This window comes from Euleptes europaea, chromosome 7 (genome assembly GCF_029931775.1).
Source record: "Euleptes europaea isolate rEulEur1 chromosome 7, rEulEur1.hap1, whole genome shotgun sequence".
Classification (NCBI taxonomy): domain Eukaryota; kingdom Metazoa; phylum Chordata; class Lepidosauria; order Squamata; family Sphaerodactylidae; genus Euleptes; species Euleptes europaea.
The window spans coordinates 2,319,662-2,343,461 of NC_079318.1; the positions used below are offsets into that span (position 1 = coordinate 2,319,662).

At 43.3% G+C, this 23,800-nt stretch overlaps 1 protein-coding gene across 1 annotated transcript in view; it reads left to right on the plus strand.

Annotated features, from left to right (window-relative positions):
• Positions 1-21,533, plus strand: part of ARFGEF3 (ARFGEF family member 3) — a 111,594-nt gene extending 90,061 nt beyond the window's left edge. The window contains exons 24-34 of the mRNA XM_056852718.1: positions 787-909; positions 2,435-2,538; positions 4,150-4,294; positions 4,930-5,058; positions 5,250-5,426; positions 7,742-7,856; positions 8,900-9,002; positions 9,664-9,795; positions 14,791-14,921; positions 17,890-19,117; positions 21,289-21,533. Of these exons, the coding sequence (XP_056708696.1) occupies positions 787-909; positions 2,435-2,538; positions 4,150-4,294; positions 4,930-5,058; positions 5,250-5,426; positions 7,742-7,856; positions 8,900-9,002; positions 9,664-9,795; positions 14,791-14,921; positions 17,890-19,117; positions 21,289-21,480 (2,579 nt within the window). The 3' untranslated portion in view covers positions 21,481-21,533. The remainder of the gene's footprint in view (positions 1-786; positions 910-2,434; positions 2,539-4,149; positions 4,295-4,929; positions 5,059-5,249; positions 5,427-7,741; positions 7,857-8,899; positions 9,003-9,663; positions 9,796-14,790; positions 14,922-17,889; positions 19,118-21,288) is intronic.
• The last annotated feature ends 2,267 nt before the right edge of the window (positions 21,534-23,800 follow it).

Below are 23,800 nucleotides of genomic sequence, written 5' to 3' on the forward strand. Positions count from 1 at the left end.
TAGTAAACATTTTTATGCCACTTTTCCACCTAATCAGGGTCCACAATGCGACAAACCTAAAAAATCGAAACATGTAAACAATTAAAATATAGTTAATATAAAACTCATGAACACATACTAGGGCGGATTCTTCCCCTGTAAATCCGGGGATCTAGAAACTATTGAGCGTGTCTTTCTATACTGTAATTTTTATACAATACCTCGCTCTAAGTTTATTGAGCCCCATATACCGAGAATGGGACCCGTCAGGGAAAGAGAAAAGATCGAAAAGCTCCTACAAGGTGATAACTCCTTTATTACCTCTCAGGTCACAAAATTTTGTACGGCAGCAATGAAAATACGTTGTCATAGAGTGTTCTCTTAGCCCAAATGCTAGAGGTAATCTGATTGATATTTTAAGTGAATTAAGACTTGGACTGTAAATTGTAATTTTATCTGGCTAAGGGCCGTAAATAAACAATCTGATCTGAATCATAATCACATACAAATATTTTAAAAGTGAGATCGCATGAGGTAGTATCGTAAGATATAGTTTTTGTTTCATTTGGGGGTTAAAATCCCCGTCACTATTTTAAAAAAAAAATTCTGCAAACTTGAGGATTTTCGCAGGTTTGTAGAAAAATCCTCTCCATCTATATACGGCCCCTATTGTGCAGCTTTTTTTGATCCACGCACTGGAACAATGTTTAGAATCAGATTTAATGAAGTATTTCCAAAAGTATAATGTATAACTGAAATTTTTCATGTATATTTATGTCACTGACTTATCTTTTTATGTATCCTCAGGAAAGTGCCAAGCTCCTGTGTTTGATGTCTTTGAAGCCTTTCTAAATACAGACAACATACAGGTCTTTGCCAATGCAGCCACCAGCTACATCATGTGCCTTATGAAGTTTGTCAAAGGTTTGGGTAAGGCTTCCCTCTCCCGCTTCCTCTCTTGACAAAATAAGTCCAAACTTTCCATGTTCTCCTTTTCTTGTCATCGGTTAAAAAAAAAAAAACTTTATTGTAAAGTTTGACAATTGCAGAGGCAAACGGAAAGTGTGCATACCAAGCAACAACAGCCAAAATCAAGGAATGCTTGAGAAAGGAACGCTACAAAGGTTTTATGAGCATCACATGTTAAGTGCTGAGATAATGAAAATGTACCCATATGGAACAATTTCAGTATTCTCCTGTTATTCCCCCAAACATTTACACGTTTCAAGAGTGTTGGTGCACTTTTTTGCTTTGTTCTGTTTTTCAACTGATTTTGCAAAGCACCTTTGGAAGTCATGCGTGAATGTGAGTTTCTATCTGCAAGATTAATTGTTCCTTGCTGGTAATGAGGGCAGAGTGGGGAGGAGGAGAGACATGTTGGCTGTGCTGTGTCACGGTGACTTTGTATAATACTGTCCAAAGCTTAGAAAGGATAGGAGGGAGGTGCCTTAATGATTTCTTGGATATCTCAGCTAAAAAAACCTTCCCTCAAGGGTCCTGCTTTGTCTTGGGTATTCTTTTAGAAGAAACATATTCTTTTAGAAATGAAATGCTTCACATTACCACCAAAGAATTTGTGTGCAAGGAGAGGCTTATTTGCTCTTCCCTGGGCAACTGCCTGTGGCCGAGCATAGTCTGCACACCAATACGTTGCCACATGTTCCACTATTAGGTACAGAAGGGAAACTCTTGAAGTGGATCCTCTGGTGTGTAGAGAGCAGGAGGACTGAGGCAGCAGGCCTGAGGCAGCAGAACAGGTGAGAGGTTTACTGGACTCCAGGATACTTCTCCATGTACTATGTAAGGAGGATTTGCACCTATTGGGCAGTATCATACCATCCATTTGTGGAAGGGACACAGAGTTTCTCCCACATTCCTATCCATCATTGAAGCTTACACTGACCTCCAGAAAGATCATCCCCAGGATCCTGGATTCATACAGAGGAACAATTGTCAGGGTTGGTGAACAGGAGCAAGGGTGGACAAGGGGACAAAATTGTCCCCTCCCCTCAGCAGAGCTGTGCATGCAGAACTAGGAGTGATTTCAATTCCTTCTCTCTCCTCCAGCCCCCCAACCCACGCAGCTGTTCTTCCACATGGGTCCCGCAGCCCTGGGGCTGATCCCTCCAGGGATCAGAAAGAGCCACAGTAATGGAGAGAGACATGGGAGAATTATACCTTCTGCACCACAGAGAGGTATGATGCTGCCTGTTAAATTATTAATATTAAATTCTTTATTTATATCTAGAGTTACTCCTCTGCCTTTCCTCAGTGAACCTCCATAACCTAGATTTGAATTTTCGGATGAGTAAATCCCTCAGGAATCTATAATAATTGTATTGATACATAATTGTTTCAACACATACATCATACAATACATAATTTTCTGTCTGATGCACCTTTATTATTTTTTCTCCCTCAACCTTCCTGCCTCCCCCCATTCCTGCCCTCCTAGGGGAAGCAGACTGCAAAGAAAACGGCGACTTTGTCCCAGGATCAGGATCCACATCTACAGACTTGTGCCTTCCTGCTCTTGATTACCTCAGGCGTTGTTCTCAGGTGCGCCGAATGATGTGATTGTGCTCCATGCAATTTAAGGCCACTTCACACAGAATGGCCGTCACACGGTAGCTCCTCGAAACGACATCCATTGGGGTGCCTGCTATGTTCAGTTAGCCTTTTATCTGAAGTTATCTGCTGTGTAGATTGGTCACAGTCTGGAGGAAGAGTGATGTAAGCTGTTTTGGGTCCCCGTTGGGGAGAAAGGATAAATGAAACAAAATAAATAAAATAAGAATTATAGCAGAGTACTGTAACAGCTGCCAGCCTTTCTCCCTTTGTCCCCCAGAAGAGTGGCTGGTGCAAAAGCAGTTTTCAAAGCTATATGCCAGCAAAGTGTGATGCTGTCATAGGAAATGGTGCGCCACAAAGAGTGTTTTGGCTGCTCTTTGTCTCCGTCTCTCCCCCCCATTTTCTCTTTCTGTTAGAGGAGAGAAAAGAAAGGGCATGCTGATGCATTAGTCGTAGACTTCTGCACTGTGACGTACAGCAGGATGTTTTGGCTGCTGCCAAGGTGGGCATGCTTTCCCAGGTCAGAATAGGAGAGCAGGAATGGTCCCATCAGTCTCTGTGTTGTTCTCTGCACTGGTTGGAGAGACGTACCACAGCAGTGCAGGCACTAATGGCTGATGGAACTGCCTCTGCTCTGACGGAGAGAAGACAGGGAAAACCTGGTTGCTTGAAAGTAATTATTACTCCAGTGACCAGTAAGCTTTTTACCTACAAAGCATGCCAAAATGGGCTCTACAGGCATCTCATTTTCCCACAAGGAATATGCAATTTACTCTGCAGGCCCTGGTCCGAAGCTGCTAGGGCATAATAATGAGTTCATCTTTCCAGCTTTATTCCAATTAGTAGAAAGCTTCAAGCTTAAACTTTGAATGTTCACAGAGTTCAAATTCAGCATTCACCTTGCAATGCTTTCCCCTCTTTGGCTGATGCAAGCCACAAACAGAAGAGGCAGTTTTTCTTAATTCGTGGTGCATTTTGCTTCTTAGGTTCTCCTGATACTCAGAGATAGGTTTGGAGACAGAATGTCAACTGCTTGGGGAAAGGGAAGGTGGAGAAAGATCTATTCTGCTAGATCCTTCCACGAACTCTTCCCACTGGATCCAGCTCATTGTGCTTCCCCACAGTTGCACTATGGCCTGAGTGAAGAGTTGAGGCAAATTCTCTGTGCACATGTAATCTTAGCAGATAGGATATCAAAAGATTTTAGCAGAACAGTTCCTTGACTATGTAGCTTTTCTACATGCTGCCTGGCCTTTTGCAGAGTAATGAGGTAAAAGGTAAAGGTCTCCTGAGTAAGCACCGGGTCATTCCTGACCCATGGGGTGACATCACATCCCGACGTTTACTAGGCAGACTTTGTTTGCGGGGTGGTTTGCCAGTGCCTTCCCCAGTCATCTTCCCTTTACCCCTAGCAGAAAGCTGGGTACTCATTTTACCGACCTCAGAAGGATGGAAGGCTGAGTCAACCTTGAGCCAGCTACCTGAAACCGACTTCCGTCAGGATCTAACTCAGGTCATGAGCCACGGGGCTCCTAGAGTAATGAGAGGCTTCACCAAATAATGTCCCAGTCATCTAATTATTTGTGTGTTGCTTTTTAGTTGCTTGCCAAAATCTACAAAATGCCCTTGAAGCCTATTTTCCTCAGTGGGAGACTTGCTAACTTACCTCAAAGAATACAGGAGAGATCTGCTAGCAGTGAGGATGGCATTGAGTGTGTACTGTCCGATTTTGATGATGATACTGGTGAGCAAAATTACTGTGTGGCTCTAAAGACAAGTTTGTCTAAATAGTAGTTCCCTAGTTAGGTATGTGCGTTTGGCTATTAACGGATCAAAAATGCAACAAAAAGTGCTCTTTTAACTAATGTGTTTATTATAACTGATCTTAATTGGGGGGGAGAATCAAAGGGCATGAGGAGCAAGTGTAGGAATTTAACAAAGGTGTGCTGTTCGGTATGAATAACAAGAAATGTGAATTATCTGGGTGGTAGAGTTAGGTTAGGGATTAAAGGAAGACCAAGGAAATTGAGACAGTATAAGCTCAAATCACATTGGTTTCCTGTACGTCCTTATTGCTTCTCGGCCTATCAGCTAAGATCAAGTGTGTGTGTGTGTGTACGTCCTTGATCTGTCTGATGTCTAACAGAGCGATCCTGAGCAGAGACACCCTTCCAAGAAAGCTGCAACTCTTCTTAGGATTACATTCTAAATCAGCTGTTAGTGGGAGTCAGGAAGACAGACTGAAATGATCAGCACCTCACTAATAAAAAACAAAATAGAGGAAAGTACCTAGCAAAACCTGTTAGTCTCTCCTGTTATGAATAGCTTTTACAGTATCACTTGTACAGAGTTCCTTACACATTCTTTTCTTTTTCCGAGGCCTTATTAATGTTTGGATCATTCTACTGGAAGAATTGACAACTGCCATCTCCAACTGCCCCCGTCAGCACCAACCTCCCACCTTGGATTTGCTCTTTGAGTTATTGAGAGATGTTACCAAAACACCAGGTAATTGACTGCATTTACTGGCCTATACAAATAGTGTGTCAGATCTTGTGTCTGGTCAGGGCTGGCTGCAAACTTTGCTGTTGTGGATTTTTGCATCTTCCTTTTTTTTTAGTGTGGTTTTTTTTCTTTCTTTTTTTAGTGTGTTTTAAATCAAGACATCTTTCATCCAGTTTGTGTTTTATATCCCCCAGGCCCTGGGTTTGGTATTTATGCAGTGGTACACCTTCTGCTCCCTACAATGTCCCTTTGGCTCCACCGTAGTCATGGTGATCATTCATACTGGGATGTGGCATCTGCCAATTTCAAGCATGCTATTGGCCTTTCATGCGAACTAGTGGTGGAACACATTCAAAGTTTTATACATTCAGGTAAGAAATGATACTCTCAACAACTAAATTTATTGCTGAAAGTGAACATGGCTTGTACAGCAGTGATTTTCAAACTTTAGCATCAAAAGCCTTCCATTTGATTAAAAGATTTTTAGGGACAACCTCCCCAAGTTCTCCCCTTCTTTTTTGCTTGAGATGTGCTGGTCTACAGCATAACCAATACTTTCTGACATGACTACTTAAAGCAGAGTGAGAACAAGTTAATTTCCCAGCTATCATTTTGGTGCAAAGGTGATTGTAAGTAGAGAATTTAGGAAGATGATAGTTACCCAAGATTTGTAACATTAGAGGGTTTTTAATGTTGTTTTGCTTTGTATCCATAGTAATGGATGAACTTCTTGCAGCTCAAATTATGATTGGGTTGCCAGTAACACATGGCATCTGCAAAAATGGTAGACTCATAGAGTTGGAAGGGGCCATACAGGCCTAAGAACATAAGAAAAGCCCTGCTGGATCAGACCAAGGCCCATCAAGTCCAGCAGTCTGATCACAGTGCCCAACCAGGTGCCTCTAGGAAGCCCCCAAACAAGACGACTGCAGCAGCACCATCCTGCCTGTGTTCCACAGCACCTAAGATAATAGGCATGCTCCTCTGATCCTGGAGAGAATACGTATGCATCATGACTAGTATCCATTAAGTAGCCATGAATACCCCTTTCCTCCATGAACACATCCACTCCTCTCTTAAAGCCTTCCCAGTTGGCAGCCATCATCACATTTTGGGTCAGGGAGTTCCACAATTTAACTATGTGTTGTGTGAAAAAATACTTCCTTTTATCTGTTTTGAATCTCTCACCCTCCAGCTTCAGCAGATGACCCCGCGTTCTAGTATTATGGGAGAGGGAGAAAAACTTCTCCCTGTCCACTCTCTCCAAACCATGCATAATTTTATAGACCTCTATCATATCTCCCCTCAGCAGCCTTCTTTCCAAGCTAAACAGACCTAAGCGTTTTAACCGCTCCTCATAGGGCAGTTGCTCCAGTCCCCTAATCATTTTGGTTGCTCTTTTCTACACCTTCTCAAGCTCTGTAATATCCTTTTTTAGGTGTGGTGACCAGAACTGTACACAGTATTCCAAGTGTGGTCTCATCATAGATTTGTACAAGGGCAGTATGATATCAGCCATCTAGTCCAACCCCCTGCTTAATGCAGGATCACCCTAGAGCATCCCTGACAAGTGTTTGCCCAGTCTCTGATTAAAGACTGCCGGTGAAGGGGAGCTCACCACCTCCCTAGGTAGCTGATTCCACTGTTGAACAACTTTTATTGTAAAAAATGTTTTTCCTAATATCCAGCTGGTGCCTTTCCATCCGTAATTTAAACTCATTATTGCAAGTCCTGTCCTCTGCTGCCAACAGGAACAGCTCCCTGCCTCCTCTAAGTGGCAGCCTTTAAAATACTTAAAAGAGCAATCATGTCCCCTCTCAACCTCCTCCAGTCTAAACATTCCCAAATCCCTCAGCCTTTCCTCATAGGGCTTCTCCAGGCCCTTGATCATCCTCGTAGCTCTCCTCTGCACCCACTCCATTCTGTCCACATCCTTTTTGAAATGAGGCCTCCAGAATTGCACACAATACTCCAGGTGCGGCCTGACCAATGCAGTGTACAGCAGGACTATAGCTATAAAAAATATACAGGACGTAGGCTCAAATTAAACACCAGAAAAATCATTCTAAATTTACTGATAGTCAGGAATAAATTAAAGAAATATATACATACATTCCCAACGGGAAAAGAAAATTAACAAAGAAGGCGTTAACTTCATGCCTTAGCATCCAATATGCTTAGTTGACTAATAGTCTAAACAAAAAGGCAAACTAACCGTCTAAACAGAAATCAGTTGAAAAAGGTTGAAAAAATGAGCCAGAACATAAGGTTCTGGTACCATAAAAAACAACCAGCATCCACGCTGGTTCTAGAAACGAAATAGAGCATACGTGCAAACCATAAAAAACCAGACATAGCTGGTAAGTACAGAACTATAGAAGCCAAACTTTTGAGTACAAGTATAAAGGTGAATCAAATAAGGAAAGCGGGGTAGACCCGACAAGGATGCAATCATCTTCCTTTTACCCCAGTCATCCTTCCCTTTACCCCCAGCAAGCCGGGTACTCATTTTACCGACCTCAGAAGGATGGAAGGCTGAGTCAACCTTGAGCCAGCTACCTGAAACCAACTTCCGTTGGGATCGAACTCAGGTGGTGAGCAGAGCTTTTGACTGCAGTACTGCAGCTTAACTGCGCTGCAGGGCTCATATTTGATACCAAAACTAACACTTTTATTTCTTCTGTAGATATTGGCTATGAGAATATGATCAATGCAATGCTGAAAGACCTCTTCAAGCTATTGGTAGCTTGTGTGGCAGAACCCACAGAATCTATCTCAAGAGTTGGGTGTTCGTGTATCAGGTAATGTAGTTTCCATTTTCATTAATACATTAAAAGAATGAAATAAGGCAAAACTTTCTTATTGGACAGCCTAATATTGGCTGTCCATGAAGAGGACACCTGGGTATTCCAATAGCACAACACATGGCTGGCCTGATACGTGCTGTTTAACCAGGGACATACAGACATTCCTCCTTGTTGCCATTCTACCATATCTAAGCAGAGTACATTTTTTAATTTTTTGCTAAATTGGTGGGGCTTTTTGAAAGCAAAGATTTAATCCTAAGAAGTTTTGGGGGGTTGGAAAGAGGATATTTAAAAAGGAAGGAAGGGTATGATAAGAGTAGACAAGGTGGAGTGAGATGGTATTTAGCGGATTAATAAAATAATCACTTTTATTATTTTGCTCAAACCAAGCAAATTATTTTGCTCCCTTTTGCTCAAAAATTATTTTGCTAGGTTTAAACTTTAGTTTTCATCCCTGGCTGCTGTCAAAGAGGAGTCTTTATGCCTAAAATAGACTTTTTTGAAAGTGCAGAAGCAAGTTTTTTGTATATTCAGTATAAGCTAAGTATTGTTAGTATAATCTGAGGGGGGTTGGGGGGGGGAAGTACTGGGACATTTTGTTGTTAATATTGCATATAGTTCAGTAACTAGCTTTAGGAACCAGCAAAAGAAAAGCCAGCAATATGCAATGATCTTGTCCTGGGAGGAAAATTTCCTCTTTTAGTGGCCAGAAGGGGAAAATTTAGACTTAGACACCCTTATACAAAGTTACCAAGAGCCTAATAACATCATCATACTATAACTGCATATCACAATCTCCTCTCCCCTTCCTCCTTTCAAACTGAGCTGCATTCCTGATTTAACATAGCAAGTACACAGTGGAATATTAATATTAATGAAATCTGCTCAAACTGGGTTAAAACTTCCTGAATCAGTTACCAAACCACTTTTTAAAGGAAGTAGGGAGTTAAAAATTAGTGCTGAACAAAATTGTTAATGGTTTGAGTCCCTGAGTTTTCAGAACCACATTGCTTCAATGGCTTTTTTCTTGCCTGCAGGTACGTACTAGTGACAGCAGGTCCTGTTTTTACAGAAGAAATGTGGAGGCTGTCGTGCTGTGCGTTACAGGATGCGTTCTCAGCCACTCTTGAGCCAGTGAAGGTATAACCTGCATTTTGCTGGATGTTGCAGTGTGTACTGCTGCCTCCCTACTATTATTTTCTTAGATAGGTTGCTCGTGATAGTGTATGTATGACTGTAGAATGCCCATGTGAACCATTGCATCCATATGGATGGCATCTGACCAGACACTGGGTTTTCTGCAATGGCAGCATCTTGAAAAGTTGTCACTGCCATCATAGAAATTCTGGTAGTCAGTATAGACTATACGTATGGAAGTGTTCGCTTATATGAGCAGCACACCTCTATAAGCCTGGTCAGGAGCCCTACTGATTGCATGACTTGCGTTTACCTTCTGTTAGCCTCAGGGAACCAGTCCAGAGAAAAGAAGTCTGTTCCCCTTAGCAGCATAAAGCCTGTTGTATGGAATGTATGATGTGGGCAAAATCACACCATCTGGCATAAACTACCAGTGATCAGTCCCACCTCAAAGGATGTCTGTTGCGGGGTTTGGAAGTGAGTTAAATATATTTCTTAAACCTTTTTTAAATGGAGAAAATTTGATAGAAGTACATCATGTTTAAAAACGTGTGAGAGTGATTTTGGCTTACTAGCACAGTCTTACTCATTGTTTCGTGAATGTAAGTTAGACTGCTTGGCAGACAGGATACACAGTGAACACCCAATGTTGTGTTTCTTGTAGAATTTGTTGGGCTACTTCCACAGTGGTTCTGAAAACTTCAGTGGCGATGCCTGTGAGGTGAAAGTGGCAGCCCCTTCCCTCTCTCCTAGTGCCGAAGCAGAGTATTGGAGAATACGGGCCATGGCCCAACAGGTAAAATGCCCCTTCCCTGAAGCAGCATCCACATAGTGAACAAATGCAAACATGCATTTTAAATGCAAGCATCTTGAACAATCTTGACACTCACAATGAAATCAGTGAGCTTTTCAAGTGCTTACCTCAAGCTGCATTGTGCTGTGTGGGTTTTCCAGTTGTTGTTGTTTTTTGGTGGTTTATCTTTAAAGCTCCCTTTTTAATATATTAAGTATGTTTATCGTCAGTCTTCTATGCAGTCCCACAGTGGGGGAGTGTGCATGTGCAGGCCTGATACAAAAGTTTTCCTAGCTTAAAACTGCTAGGGGGCACAGCACACCAGAGCTGTATTGGCGTTCCCACTGAAACTGTTACGTGCTCAGGCTCAGCTGCACCCCCTTCCCTCAGTTATTGTTTTGCCGCTATCGGAGTCATTTGCTTTTCTTCGCTGCTCATGAGTTGCTTCGTTATCTTCCATTCTTCATCATTTTGGGGGTCATTCTTCATCATTTTGGGGCTCACCCTTCCCCTATCCTTACAGAGGGTAGCCTTGTTGAGCTGCTGTGACCACCGTGTCCCAGAAAAGTTTATTCTAAAAGTGCACTTGTTGTAGTGCGAAACATACTCAGACCAATGAGCACGAGCTGTGCCTCCTGTGTTTGGGAGAGGGCCACAAAATTTCGGCCTATAAAGCATGCCAAAACTTCACTCCCAAGGCAAGGAATGACCGGGCATCCAAGTTGAAAGCCGCTTTATGGGAGCAGACTCTGCAATCCTCGAACTCACCAAGCCAACTTCGGAACTGATCAGCCTCTCGAAGGCATCCTCACGTCCCACATCGGTGCAATCAGTTCATCAGCTCAATGCTCAGAACCACAGCAAGAGCAGACCCGTTCTAGGTCCCCAGCGCTGAGATGCTCATCGGAACCACCAACGAAACACACAAAATTGAAAGAGAAGAAGCAGGAGAAACACACCTCAGAGCTGAAGTGTCACAGTTCGATACAACTGCTGCATGCACCATCACCTGATGTTCAGAAGGTCCTGCTACCACCTCCCAAGACCCCTTCACCCCGCTTAGAGTCTCCGCACTTTTCTTTGAAGGTGCAATGAAGCCTACAACAGAGCCCTTCTCAGATCGAGAGCATGGAGCTGAGATTTATTAAGACCAGTCTGCCTGGGTCTTTGTCCCACATTCATGTCACCAGCCTGTGGGTCAGATTGGAGGGACTATTATGGCATGTTCCTGTGCTAGCTGAACCGACACACCCTCACTTGGGAGCTACTCAGGCTACTACACCAAGAAGTCCTTTCTCTCCAATTCTAGAGATATGCTCCAAGGTCGCTCCATCCTTGTACAGATGGACAACATCACCACTATGTTCTGTTTGAACAAATAAGGCGGGATAGGCTCCAAACGCCTCCACCAGAAAACACTTGCCATTTGGTGATGATCATACACCGGTCTATACTTCAGGCTGTCCATATCTTGAGAGGTCAGAATGTTCAAGCTGATGTGCTCAGCTGCTTATTTGCCCCAAGTGGTCACTAAACAATTCCTACCTGAGGCAGATTTTCTCCCTATGGGAAGTTCCAAGATCCATTTATTTGCCACTGCGACACACACCAAAGCCCCACTTCTCTGCTCACTAGCAAGAATGGGTCAGGGATCATTGGGAGATACTTTTACGATAGTGTGACAAGGAATACTGTTCTATGTGTTTCCTCCAATCCCTCTAATCACCAAAGTATTGGGAAAAATGAGAGTGGACAGAACTGACGGCATTCTGGTCATTCTGTTCTGGCCAAGGCAGATTTGGTTTCCCACCCTGATGTCAATTGCGATGGGTCAGTACGTAATGTTTCCTCCTCACCCAGACCTACTCATCATAGGCCCAATAGCTCACCCCCAAGTGCACCATCTGCATCTGGTGGCATGGAAGGTGTGGGGGACCTGATAGGGTTTACATCTGAAGTGCAAGAAACAAGCTTGTAGGCCTACCACTAGGAATCATATAATGCAAAATGGGGCCGGTTTTCAAAATGGTGTAGCACTAAAAGGATCACGCCAGGCAAGCCCCGCTCTCAATGATCTTCGACTACTTACTACACCTAAAAAGGGAGGGACTAGTGTTCTATTAAAGTATACTTAGCAGCAATCTCCACCCACCACAAATGGGTGGATAGGACAACAGTGTTTTCTCACAAGACATCTAAGACTTTCTTGACGGGTCTCGTAACTCCTGCCCTCCCAGAATACCAATTGTCCCACAATGGTCTTTGTCTTTGGTGTTGGCAAAACTCATGGGTGCCCCTTTTGAGCCCTCAGCCTCGTGTCCCTTACACTTGGCATCTATGAAGGCCTGTTTTTGGTGGCCATTATATCTGCCTGCAGGGTGAGAGAAAGCAGCTTTAAGTATGGATTCTCCATTTCTGAAGGTTTTCCCAGAACGGGTAGTATTGGGACCATGTGCTTGCTTCCTGCCTAAAGTAGTTCTGGGGTTTCATCTGAACCAAGTGGTGATTCTCCCTGTGTTTTTCACTAAATCCACCATAGAAGCCAAAAGAGCACTGCACTCGTTGGACACTAGATGTGCTTAGTTATTCTATTTGTATATGTCTAAAGAATTCCAGAAGGACATGTCATTGTTTGTATCTCAGGCCCGAATAAGGGAAGGGAGGCCTCGCCTCAGACTTTGTCCAGATGGATTGTCTCAACCATCAAACTTTGTTATGAGAATGTGGAGCTCCCTTGCTCGTTGTGGGTCCACGCTCATTCCAAGGGGCAAGCATCCTCTGCCGCTTGCTTGCAGGGTGTGCCTTTGAAGGAGATCTGCCGAGATGTGACCTGGTCCACAGCGGACACATTTGTGAGGCACTATGCCTTGGTTCTGCAAGCAAGAAAAGAGACAGAAGTTGGAGAGATGAGAGCTCTACCCTCCATCCTGGTGACTGACTTGGGAAAATCCCAATGTGGAATTGCACAGAGGACCAATGATGAAAACAGAGTTGCGCTTACCTGTAACTACTGTTCATCGAGGTCTTACGTCAGGGGTGGGGAACGTCAGGCCCGGGGGCCGTATAAGGCCCGCATAATCATTTGGTCTGGCCCTTCATGGGTCCTGGCAGATCTCTAGCTCCGAAGGATGCTTCCCTGCCTGAATTTCTTGGGCCCAGCTGGGGTCAGCAAAGCTCAAAAGCGAGTCGCTCTATGTGGCAGGCACTCAGAGCTGTCTCCGGTCGTGCCCCTTGGCTAAATGTTTGACCAAATATAGCAGGCTAATTTTTAAGTTGATAATTTTATATGGCCCGCGAATGATGTTATAAATATCCAAATGGCCCTTGGCAGAAAAAAGGTTCCCCACCCCTGTCTTACGTGCAGGCACACATTCCCTCCCTCGGGCGCCACTGTGAGCTCTCTGGTTCTTTCTCTGACTCTGGCAGGAGGAACTGAGGGAAGGGAGTGCAGCCACACCTGAGCATGTGACAGTTTCGGCAGGAACGCCGGTATGGCTCCGGCGTGCTGTTCCCGCTAGCAGTTTTAAGCTAGAAAAACATTTCAGTAGCAGGCCTGTACATGCACAGTCCCAATGTGTGCCTGGACTGAAAACGTCAATGAACAACAGGTAAGTAACAATCATATAATCATAGAGTTGGAAGGGACCACCAGAGTCATCTAGTCCAATTCCCTGCACAATGCAGGAAATTCACAACTCACTCCCCCCCACACCCCCAGTGACCCCTACTCCATGCCCAGAAGATGGCCAAGGTGCCCACCCTCTCATGATCTGACTAAGGTCATAGAATCAGCATTGCTGACAGATGGCCATCTACCCTCTTCTTGAAAACCTCCAGGGAAGGAGAGCTCTTCACCTCCCGAGGAAGCCTGTTCCACTGAGGAACTGCTCTAAGAAAAATTCTTCCTAATGTCTAGACGGAAACTCTTTTGATTTAATTTCAACCCGTTGGTTCTAGTCCGACCTTCTGGGGCAACAGAAAACAACTCGGCATCATCCTCTTTGTGACAGCCCTTCAATTACTTGAAGATGGTTATCATATTTCCTCTCAGTCTTCTCCTCTTCAGGCTAAACATACAGTTACAGATTCTCTTCTATCTAGAGAACTTGGTAAGATGCCAAGGTAATTATTCAGGTATGGAAGATTAGAACCAACGACCTACCTTGGGTGGAGTTCTGGGCCCTGATTTTCTTGATTAAGAAGGTTCAGAAGCTTTGAAGAGGTTGTAATCCACCCTGTTCTTTCACACAATGGTTCTAAAAGCAATTATACTTAGGTTTTTTAGGGGGGAGACACTGTATGTCCTTTGCCAATTTTTAGAAGTGTGCTTGCAATACTGGGTTAAAGATGTACAGGTAATTGCCTTGTACTGACAAACAGCATTTGTCCTTCTAATCCATTACTACCTGCTCCATATTCTGAACAAATCCAGTTCCCATCCATGTACATATTCTACACTACACTAACTATAGGCTAAATCAATCCTGGGTTCATACCACAGTCCAGATTAGGACCACTGCACCTGGGAAGAGGGGGTTTAAACCTTCTCCCTGTGCCACTTTCCTGTTCTGACCCTAGTGAGATGTTGTTTGCCCAACTGATGAAAAAAATGTATAGGCCTTTGTTGTATGCATACCCCACAATAGGGCAAATATTGGTTCCCCAAGACTGTGAGGTTGGGGAAATGGCCCAGGGGAAGGATTATGCCCCCTCTACCCAAACACCATGGTTCCAGTGTGAATTGGCCCTCTGCATGCCTGGGAATCAAGTTTCACCAGGAAGCTCCCAGCACACAGCTGCTTGACAGTCTCTAGGGCTGACCAGGTATAGATCCAGGAACAATTTAACACTCGGTCCTACTACCTTAGATTGTTTAAGCGGAAACACCAGACACTCTGACCTAGGACATTATGTATGGCAATGCATATTCTACTGCTGATCTATATCACCTCCCGGTATTGGCTAAGTTACAGCAAGTTGGTGTAATTTGTTCTGCAGGTGTTCATGTTAGACACCCAGTGCTCTCCAAAAACTCCCAACAACAAAGAGGGATTTGAACATGCTCAGTCCTGTGTGCTTATCATTGAATTGCCTCCTGACAAGAAGCCCAATGGACATACACAGAAAAGGTAAGGCAAGTTTTCCTAAGTCAAAGAAGTTAGTACAAGGAGGCACAAGGCAGATAACCGGAAATGATGTGGAAAGCTGCACAACTGTTAAAAATTGTTTAAGTTTCTTTCTCACTGTGAAGCAGTTGTGTTCCTGAGTATTCCATTAGTGGCGGTGAGAAGTAACCGCACGACACTTTCCCATCTTGTCACTCTGCTCTTGCCTCAGGCTAAACACTGGCTAGCCCTGGCAGACAAAGTGACCTCGGACCCTGTCGTATGCACAGAATGTGGGACCATCACAAATCCTAGATCTGTTTTTTTTTTTTTTCAGGGCTGGGTGTGGATTAACCATAGCATTAAAGATGAGAACTATGTAGAATTATACTTTTTCACAAGCAATTATTGCAGAAAGTCGCTGGCTCTTAAATCTAAATTTCCATATGCAACAATAGGCATTTTATAAGAATTATGGGACACTTTTTAGGAATATAAAAATTGCACTGATGGAACAGTCCAAAGTTTATCTAGTCCAGCACCCTGTTTCTAATAGCTGCCAGACATATACCTTTGAAAACTACCACATTCTCAAACCAGTCCTGTGGTTTGTTCCTGTCTCCTGCCAATCAGTAATACTGCCTCCGAACATGGAGGTTCCATTTAATTATGGCCAAGAGGAAATATTAAAAATCCTTCATGGGTGAAGTATGGTCAGTGGTGAGCAAGAGGAGAAGATTATGTATGTATATTTCCTTCTGCCCATGTCTCCTGGACAGCCTATCTGTGACTTTGCCTCAAGGAATAAACCTGTGCCAGATGCCTAGGGCTAGGTGTGATCATGGTATGTTTTGGTAGTGCTTCAATATATCCTCCTCCAGTTGCCCACACTTACTGGAAAAGAATTTCCCAGCTGAAAAACGTACATATACCATTATGTATACAGTGCATTGTGTGGCGGGGTGGGTGGCTTCTCTGCTATTGTGATTCCATGTGTCAAGCAGCTACTGCTTAAACTATGTACTGCATAACATTCATGCCTCCACCCACTGTTTTCCACACAGAGGTTATCTTTGTGTTAGAAACAAACAGTGTATTAAGGGGACTCTAGCTTGGTCTACTCACTTGATGAATAGTAAGGTATGTCTGCTCCCTGCCGCTGAGATTTTATTTTGACTTAGTGGAGTTTCTGTTTTTCCTCCTGACTGCTGCATCAATACACAGGAAACTTGGGTAAGGGAGAATTTATTTTCTACCATGCAGTGTCATGCCAAAAACAAAATACATGTGTGAGCTGGCATTTGGTTTATATTTATCCTACAGAAAATATTCTCTTAGCCAGGCAGTTCTGTGAATAAATGGAGCTGCTGTTCACCAGCTGCCTAGATTAAAGGGTTATATAGTTGGAACCTCCATCTGAAACAGCTTTGTAATGGCTCCCACAAGGACATTCCCGTGTTATCAGCCCCCTTTATCACCACAGTTTTGTGTGACAGCGCTAAATATGCCATAGTGGGACATTTGCTGGTTCCCTAGCAGTGACCTTGGGTACCAAGAAAAATGGCCCACACGCAAAATGCTGGTATTGTCAATATATGCCTGTATGAGGTGCATTCGCTCTGAAAGAGCAGCAGATCCTTGGATCACCTTCTGTTACTAAAGTGAAAGATGTAGGCCCTAGAGGGCACGTCATTTGGGCCTTTACTCACCTTCTGCCTAGAGCATCTACAGACTGAAAGCTCTGCTGAGACATATGGAGCAACTGCCAGAACGTAGCCACTAGGGAGTGTCAAAGCACAATGTAAGGGCTGTATTAGAAAGGAACTGGGATAGAAGTGGAAAGAAGTAGAGAATAAATAGCAGTTTATTCCAAGGCAGTTTGGTTTCCATAAGGGTAAATGGAAATAAAGGCAAGTTTGGTAACAGAGCAAAGACTTTGCTTACTTGTTTTCACGCCCATTTTGATCTGAAGCAATACATATTCTGAATTAAAACACTAATTTAATAATCTTAATGAAGTCTTTATCCTGTTTTGCCTGAAAGAGCTCAGCATAGTGACAAGCACAAAGTCTTGCTTAAATCCATAATCTAATCCATAGGAATTGTAGCTTTACAGGTCACATCTTTATAGAGATCAACTCATGTGGCCTTTTGTCAATATTCTTTGGGTACAAATCAAAAGGTACACTACTGATAGACTATTTCTCAAAATTAGAAGGCCCAGAGTAGCCTTGCATTGCTGCTGTTTAAATTTCACATTGCTAAATTCAAATAGTTGTTTGTGCAATATAATTCTGCTTTAATAACAGTGAACATAGTTGCTTGTGCATTATAATGGTTTAATATTGTAATATGCAATACTGAAACTGAAATTTGTTGATATTTTCATTGTAATTGATAATATAATTTACACAGCTAATTGTGTCAAGAGGGTTTTTAATTTTTTTGATGATTTAGAATGAAAACTGAAGGATAGGGAAATCGCAGGCATACCAGTGAAACTTTCCTTTTTAAAAGCTGTTCCTCAGTTCCAGTTTGTTTTGTTTTTATTTGGGGGAATATAAATGGTTGTTTCGGAGGGAGCTGTTAGGGTAATTCAGAGATTCTCTCAGAAAAATTGGGTTGCATGTTTTGCCTCCTATGGCATTCACATGTGGTTATCCTAACCAACGTAATGATATAGGGTTGCATCCCAACTAAATTAGCAATTTCTGCTGATTCCCCCCTTCCCACTGCAGATCCCCCCTCTTGCTACTCCTCTGGGTTCCCTGTTCCCAGGAACAGCATTTCGTGGCACTTAGTCAGGGGCAGTGGTGAGCTGGGAGGCAGGAAATTTCCATCCTGTGACTGGAAAATGTACTCTGGATATACCTCATAGTTTTAAGTACCCCACTCTGAGCTTCTTGAAGTTGGGGCAGGATAGAGATGTTATTGATTGATTACAAAACATGTTAGCAATCTGTTTCCCCCCCTATCTTTTGGCTGCATGAAGTATTCCTTTCAGAACAATAGTCGTGAGCCTGCTGTCCCATCAAGTCCTGCTACAGAATTTATATGATATCTTGTTGGAAGAGTTTGTAAAGGGGCCTTCTCACTTGGAAGAGAAGACTGTGCAACAACTGCCAGAAACAAAATTGGCTGGCTTCCTCAGATACATTTCCATGCAGAATTTGGCTGTCATCTTTGACTTACTGCTGGACTCCTATCGGACAGCCAGAGAGTTTGATACAAGGACTGGGTTGAAGTGCTTGCTCAAAAAGGTCTCTGGTATTGGTGGAGCTGCCAACTTATACCGCCAGTCAGCCATGAGCTTCAACATCTACTTCCATGCCTTGATCTGTGCCATTGTGACTAACCAGGAAAACATTACTGCAGAACAGGTGAAGAAGATCCTCTTTGAGGATGATGAAAGAAGCACTGACTCGTCCCAGCAGTGCTCTTCAGAAGATGAAGACATTTTTGAGGAGACAGCTCAAGTAAGCCCACCTAGAGGGAAGGAAAAGAGACAGTGGAGGGCCAGGCTGCCATCTCTAAGTGTTCAGCCTGTCAGCAATGCAGACTGGGCCTGGTTAATCAAAAGACTTCATAAGCTGTGCATGGAATTATGTAACAACTATATTCAAATGCATTTAGATTTGGAAAGTACCATAGATGAACTCCCAGTCTTCAGGGGAGACCCTTTCTTCATCCTTCCATCCTTTCAATCTGAAACCTCCACTCCATCTACTGGAGGGCTATCTGGGAAGGACACCCCTTCTGAAGATGACAAAAGTCAAATTAGGGACTCTCTTACAGAAACTATTACTCCTAAAGGAGGAAGTGGAGATATGCTGCTTCTTCCACCCTTGAGCCCCAAAGGAGAGAAGAAGGACCAAGGCAGGAAAAAGGAATGGTGGGAGAGTGCTGGCAACAAAATCTACACAATAGCCACAGACAAAACCATCTCGAAACTCATGACAGAATATAAGAAAAGGAAACAACAGCATAACCTGGCCACTTTCTCCAAAGAGATGAAAGCTGACAAGAAAGGGGATCCACTAAGCACACGGGGGTCAGATTCTCCCCTCCCACAACGACCACAAAATTTGGTTGATCAAGGCCAAATGAGGCACTCCTTCAGTGCAGGTCCAGAGATTTTGAGGCAAGAGAAGAGGCAACGCTCTGGGTCCACAGTCAGCTCGTTCAATATATCTGTCCGGGATGGTGAGGCGCAAATACAGGTAAGGCAAACAGGACAGTGGTGTAGCTAAAATGAAAGAAAGTATGCCTGATTAAAATCACTTCCATGTTTGGGAAAGCTAGAAGCTTTCATTTGCTGTTTTCAAGCACAGGGCTCTGTTATTTTGGGACTGCAAGGCCAGTCTTAAACAACTGATACCTTAGGCAACATATTAATGTGTCACACACATATGCATTAAACAGTGCAACTTCCATGGCCCCCTTGTTTATTTTATTTATTTATTTAATATCTTTATATCTCACCTTTCCACTCTGCTCAAGGTGGCTTACAGAACATGAACATAACACAAATAAAAACATAATTAATCACTTGAATTAAAATACATCTAGTTAAAACTGCTCTATCCCACTCTTCAGCTTCTGTCACCGTGTCGAACAGACTCTTTATTGGGGCCAGCTCCAGATTTTGGGGGACCCTCAGCAAGATGTTGCTAAATGACCACTACTATCCACTTATCCCTCCCCAGGGCAGAGGGCAGGTGGTGGCAACCGTTGCTGCCGGTTACCCAAGTGGGCATCCAGTGATGGCTGCTAGGAGCAGCTGGCACCACTTGCTCACCTGACCCTCTCCCTCGGTGCAGCAGCCATGATAGAAGAAAGTCCTCCGAAAAGGTTGATGGGGCTGCCCCAAGGGGGAAGAGTACGCAGTGTTGACCGTTGGGTCTCCTGCTGCTCAGTCTCACCCGTGTGGGTCAACCAGCGAGTGGTGATGGGTCCTAGAAGCAGCCATATTTGCTGCCTGCTAATTTCTCTCTGGATGGTGGCTTGGGGTGTTGGGAAAGCCTTCCATCGGTTTCCACTATATGAATGCTGCCCTGCCTGTGTGCTTTTAATAGTGCGGCTGTCAGTCTTTGTATTATTGTTGGAAAATCAAGCATGTTTTCATTTAATTGTGATGTTGCTTTGTTTCCAAAATCAATATCCCTGTTTTACATATGCATACATCTGCAGTTACTTATTGTTGTGAGTGTGGAATCTGGTTACTGTGAATGGGTCTTTCCTATTGGCTTGGCCTAAAGTTGCATGTCTGGGGTGAGCTGGAGCTTGTGTCAAAAGAAATAGTAATGTTTTTTAAGGCTTGCAGATTTATTTATTTATTATTTCCATTTATTACCCCGGTCTCCCTGGCCAAAGCCGGGCTCACAGAATATGTTTCCTCAATGGTCTCAATTGCTTGGAAATGACTTTGTCAAACACTAATCAGAGGCTGAAGGAATTGACCCTTCCCCAGCCAAAGGGAGGGGGCAGATGAGTGTCTGTGTATGAAGACAGAGGTTGCTTCCAGTTGGCAACAATTCTCCAAGGAGCTCTCAATGCCACTGCAAGTCCAGAGGCATTCACAACAGCAATGCAGTCTCCACATGACGGTTTCCCCCAATGTGGTGCAGCGGTTAGACCCAGATTCAAATTTCCACTCTGCCATGGAAATTTGCTCAGTGACACAGGCAAGTCCCACTCTCTCCTAACCCACCTCACAGGGTTGTTGTGAAGATAAAATGGAAGAGGGGATAATGTTCTAAAATACTTTGTTTCTCCATTGTGGAGACAGGTGGGTTATTAATGAAGTAATTAAATAATTCCCATGCCTCAGCCCTCATGGCCAGTGTTCCCCCCATATAGACCACTGGAGAGGTTGGGTGGGGGGGAAGGCTTTTAAAACATCAGCAATTGCTAAAATCATATTTTAGTAAAAAGGGCTCAGGTGGTGGACCTGAAGAAACGGTTGCCATTTAGGACGGAGGGGAGGGGGCTGAAACAAGGGAAATGATGCAGAAAACAGAATGGCAAAAAAAATCCTGCTCCAGTTTGGATGCCAAACGGAGCAAAACCTCCATGTGGAAGCAACCAGAGAGAGAAGCAGACTGACACTGCTGTGAGTTGGCAGAAGCACCTTGGAGTGCAGAGAGTGTCTCCATGGGATGGGGGACCTTGTTCAAAGTGCCTCTATCTGTGCCACAAAAGCATCACAGATAAGGTCCAGGGCTCTCCTCTAAAGGGAACTATTTAGAGAAGTGGGGAGCATATCATACTATATATTATAAAATATAATGTTATCCTGTTGTTCTCTTTGCTCTGAATACTGTGTTATTTTATTCAGCACAACCCTTCCCCCCCCCCCCCCGGTCTTTTTTTAATTCTCTTGCCACTTCAGGCATGGACCAACATGGTGTTGACGGTTCTCAACCAGATCCAGTCACTGCCGGACCAGACCTTCACGGCCCTCCAGCCAGCGGTGTTCCCCTGCATCAGCCAGCTGACATGTCATGTGACGGACAACCGAGTCCGTCAGGCTGTGAGAGAATGGCTAGGAAGAGTGGGGAGAGTTTATGACATCATGGTATAGTAGTTGTACTGTTTGCATTGCCAAGTAGATATTTGCATCTGAGGCACTTCAAGGCATACAAATAAAGTAGTTATTGAAATTGTACCTTTTAGCACTGGTAGACAGCTGTACACGTAGCTGCCTATCTGGTGCTAATAAATGACTAGTTTTATCACACGCTGTTAACTGCTTCAGAGTTCAGTCTTGCTTATGCCTAGAACAGCATGTGATAAATAACAGTTTACTCAGCGCGCTGAGTATCACAAATTAATTAAAATATGAAAATGCTATTAAATCAGGCTGACACATGGATACTCAGCACTCATGATGTTGAATATTTTCCATGAATGAAAATGTTAGATAGGAATATTTTTCTTCATGAGGAAAGGGCAGAGGGCAGTGAAATACAGTTAGCATGGAATGGTCATCTTCGTAAAATGTATTTGTGAGGAAACTATATTTGTGAGGAAAATATATTTGTAAGGACCTGCATTTTCACACCTTCAGTGTCATTTACACCTCTAAACGCAAGTGAATTTTGTCCTCAGAAATAAAAAAAAACATATTCAATTTTCTTAGCAAGTACCATGGCTGCTTCGATGGTTTTAGCATAGCATCTCTCTGTGCCCTAATAGGAAGTTGTCAGCAAGACAAGTCAGGAATTTATTGGATCTTGCATTTTTTGCAGAGTTGGACTTCCAACAGATATCTGGGTAATTAAAATCTCCCATGATCACTGTGTCCCTTCTCTTTGAGAACTTTGTAATCTGTGTCACAATCCTGTGCAGCAAAGTACATGTCCCTTGCCATAGACTTCAAGTGGCATTTTTCCACCTTTGGCATCTCACAGGTTTTCAGAAGAGGAAAAAGAGATCATACATACTACTCTTCCTTATTCCCTGCAAAATATAGTCCTCTAAACCAATTTAGCTGTTCCTGTGCTATCTTCTCCCACCCCTGCATTGTGTGTGAATATGCATCACACATTGACTAGGTTCTGAAATTCAGTGGCCAGCCCACTTTTTATTACCTGTCTTCATCCAGAGGAAAGTACCTAGTATTTAGATTTTAAAGGTTAATTGAATTTGAATTTGTATTTAGATTTTAGGACAGTAAAAATTAGAGTCATCTCATTTTATTCTCACAACTACCCTGAGAGAAGATGATTGACCCAAGATCACTCTCAAGCCAACCACCACTAACCCCACTGGTTCTCTTAGAGCCTTTATCCAAACCCAGCCTCTCCAACCTGTTTTGCTGAATAGAAGATTATTAATTAGGGTCTACAAAGATGGGTGTGACCACTGAGCTATTACTAAAACCATCATCCTCACGTGTGTCTTCCATCTACATAGGCACATGTCCTTTACCACATGTAGGGCATAATATGTTGTTCAGACTGATTCCTGCCACTCTGGTTTTGAGGCCAACTACACAACCAATCTTAGCAAAAACAGGTGTGTGTTTTAGGGGCACCACTGAAGTAGTCTGTGATCCAAGTGAAGTTAAATCCCTTTTAAACTCACCAAAAAATGCTGGCGTACAACCTTGGATCATGTAGCACTTCCTCCTGTGCCGGCCCTGATGATCATTCTCAAGATCCATTAGAAAGGCCCACAAGAGCCTTCCTTCAACAGCCTGGTTTCTCATGCATTGCTCCTTGCCTTGAAGAGTAGCGCCCTCATCTTCTTTGCACTTCTTCTTTTTAATGTTTAGTTTAATCAATATAAGATAATGAGTGAATGTGCCAGTTGTGTCAGCTGCTCGAGCCTTGTATCCATCGCCTAGAGATTATGATGTTCTTTTCAGAAGCTGCTACTATGCCCAGGTGACTTGACTACATGTACCTGTTTCGTTTCTTATTTGGTTTTCAACTTAAATACGCAGTGTTTCTATGGCTCTTTGTGAAGTTGGATTTTTTAGGGGAACATTTTTAAGTGGTGCACGCCTACGGTGTTTGTTAGTGGGATTTTATATGCAGTTCTAGCTTGTCATTATAAGCATCTCTATAGCAGACTCATTAAAGGGAGAAAAACTCAGGATTTTTGCATCAATTCCCCTTGAACACACACAAAAAAACCAGATTCCTGGATTGCAGAAGTAGCCCTTTTTATGTAGTATGTTATATTTGGACCAATATTGTGAATTGCAAATGTCTAGAAGGTGCCTGCTGGCCTTCATTACAAGAAAAGACAAAAATAGTCACTTGTTTTAAGGGACAGTTGACTTTACAGCCACCAGCTGGAGACCACTTGAATCTTTCTCCCTTGCAGTTGTCACCTCATAGGTGAATGGTTTGCGTTCAGCAACTCAGCAGGATATTTGCTGCACCATTATAGCA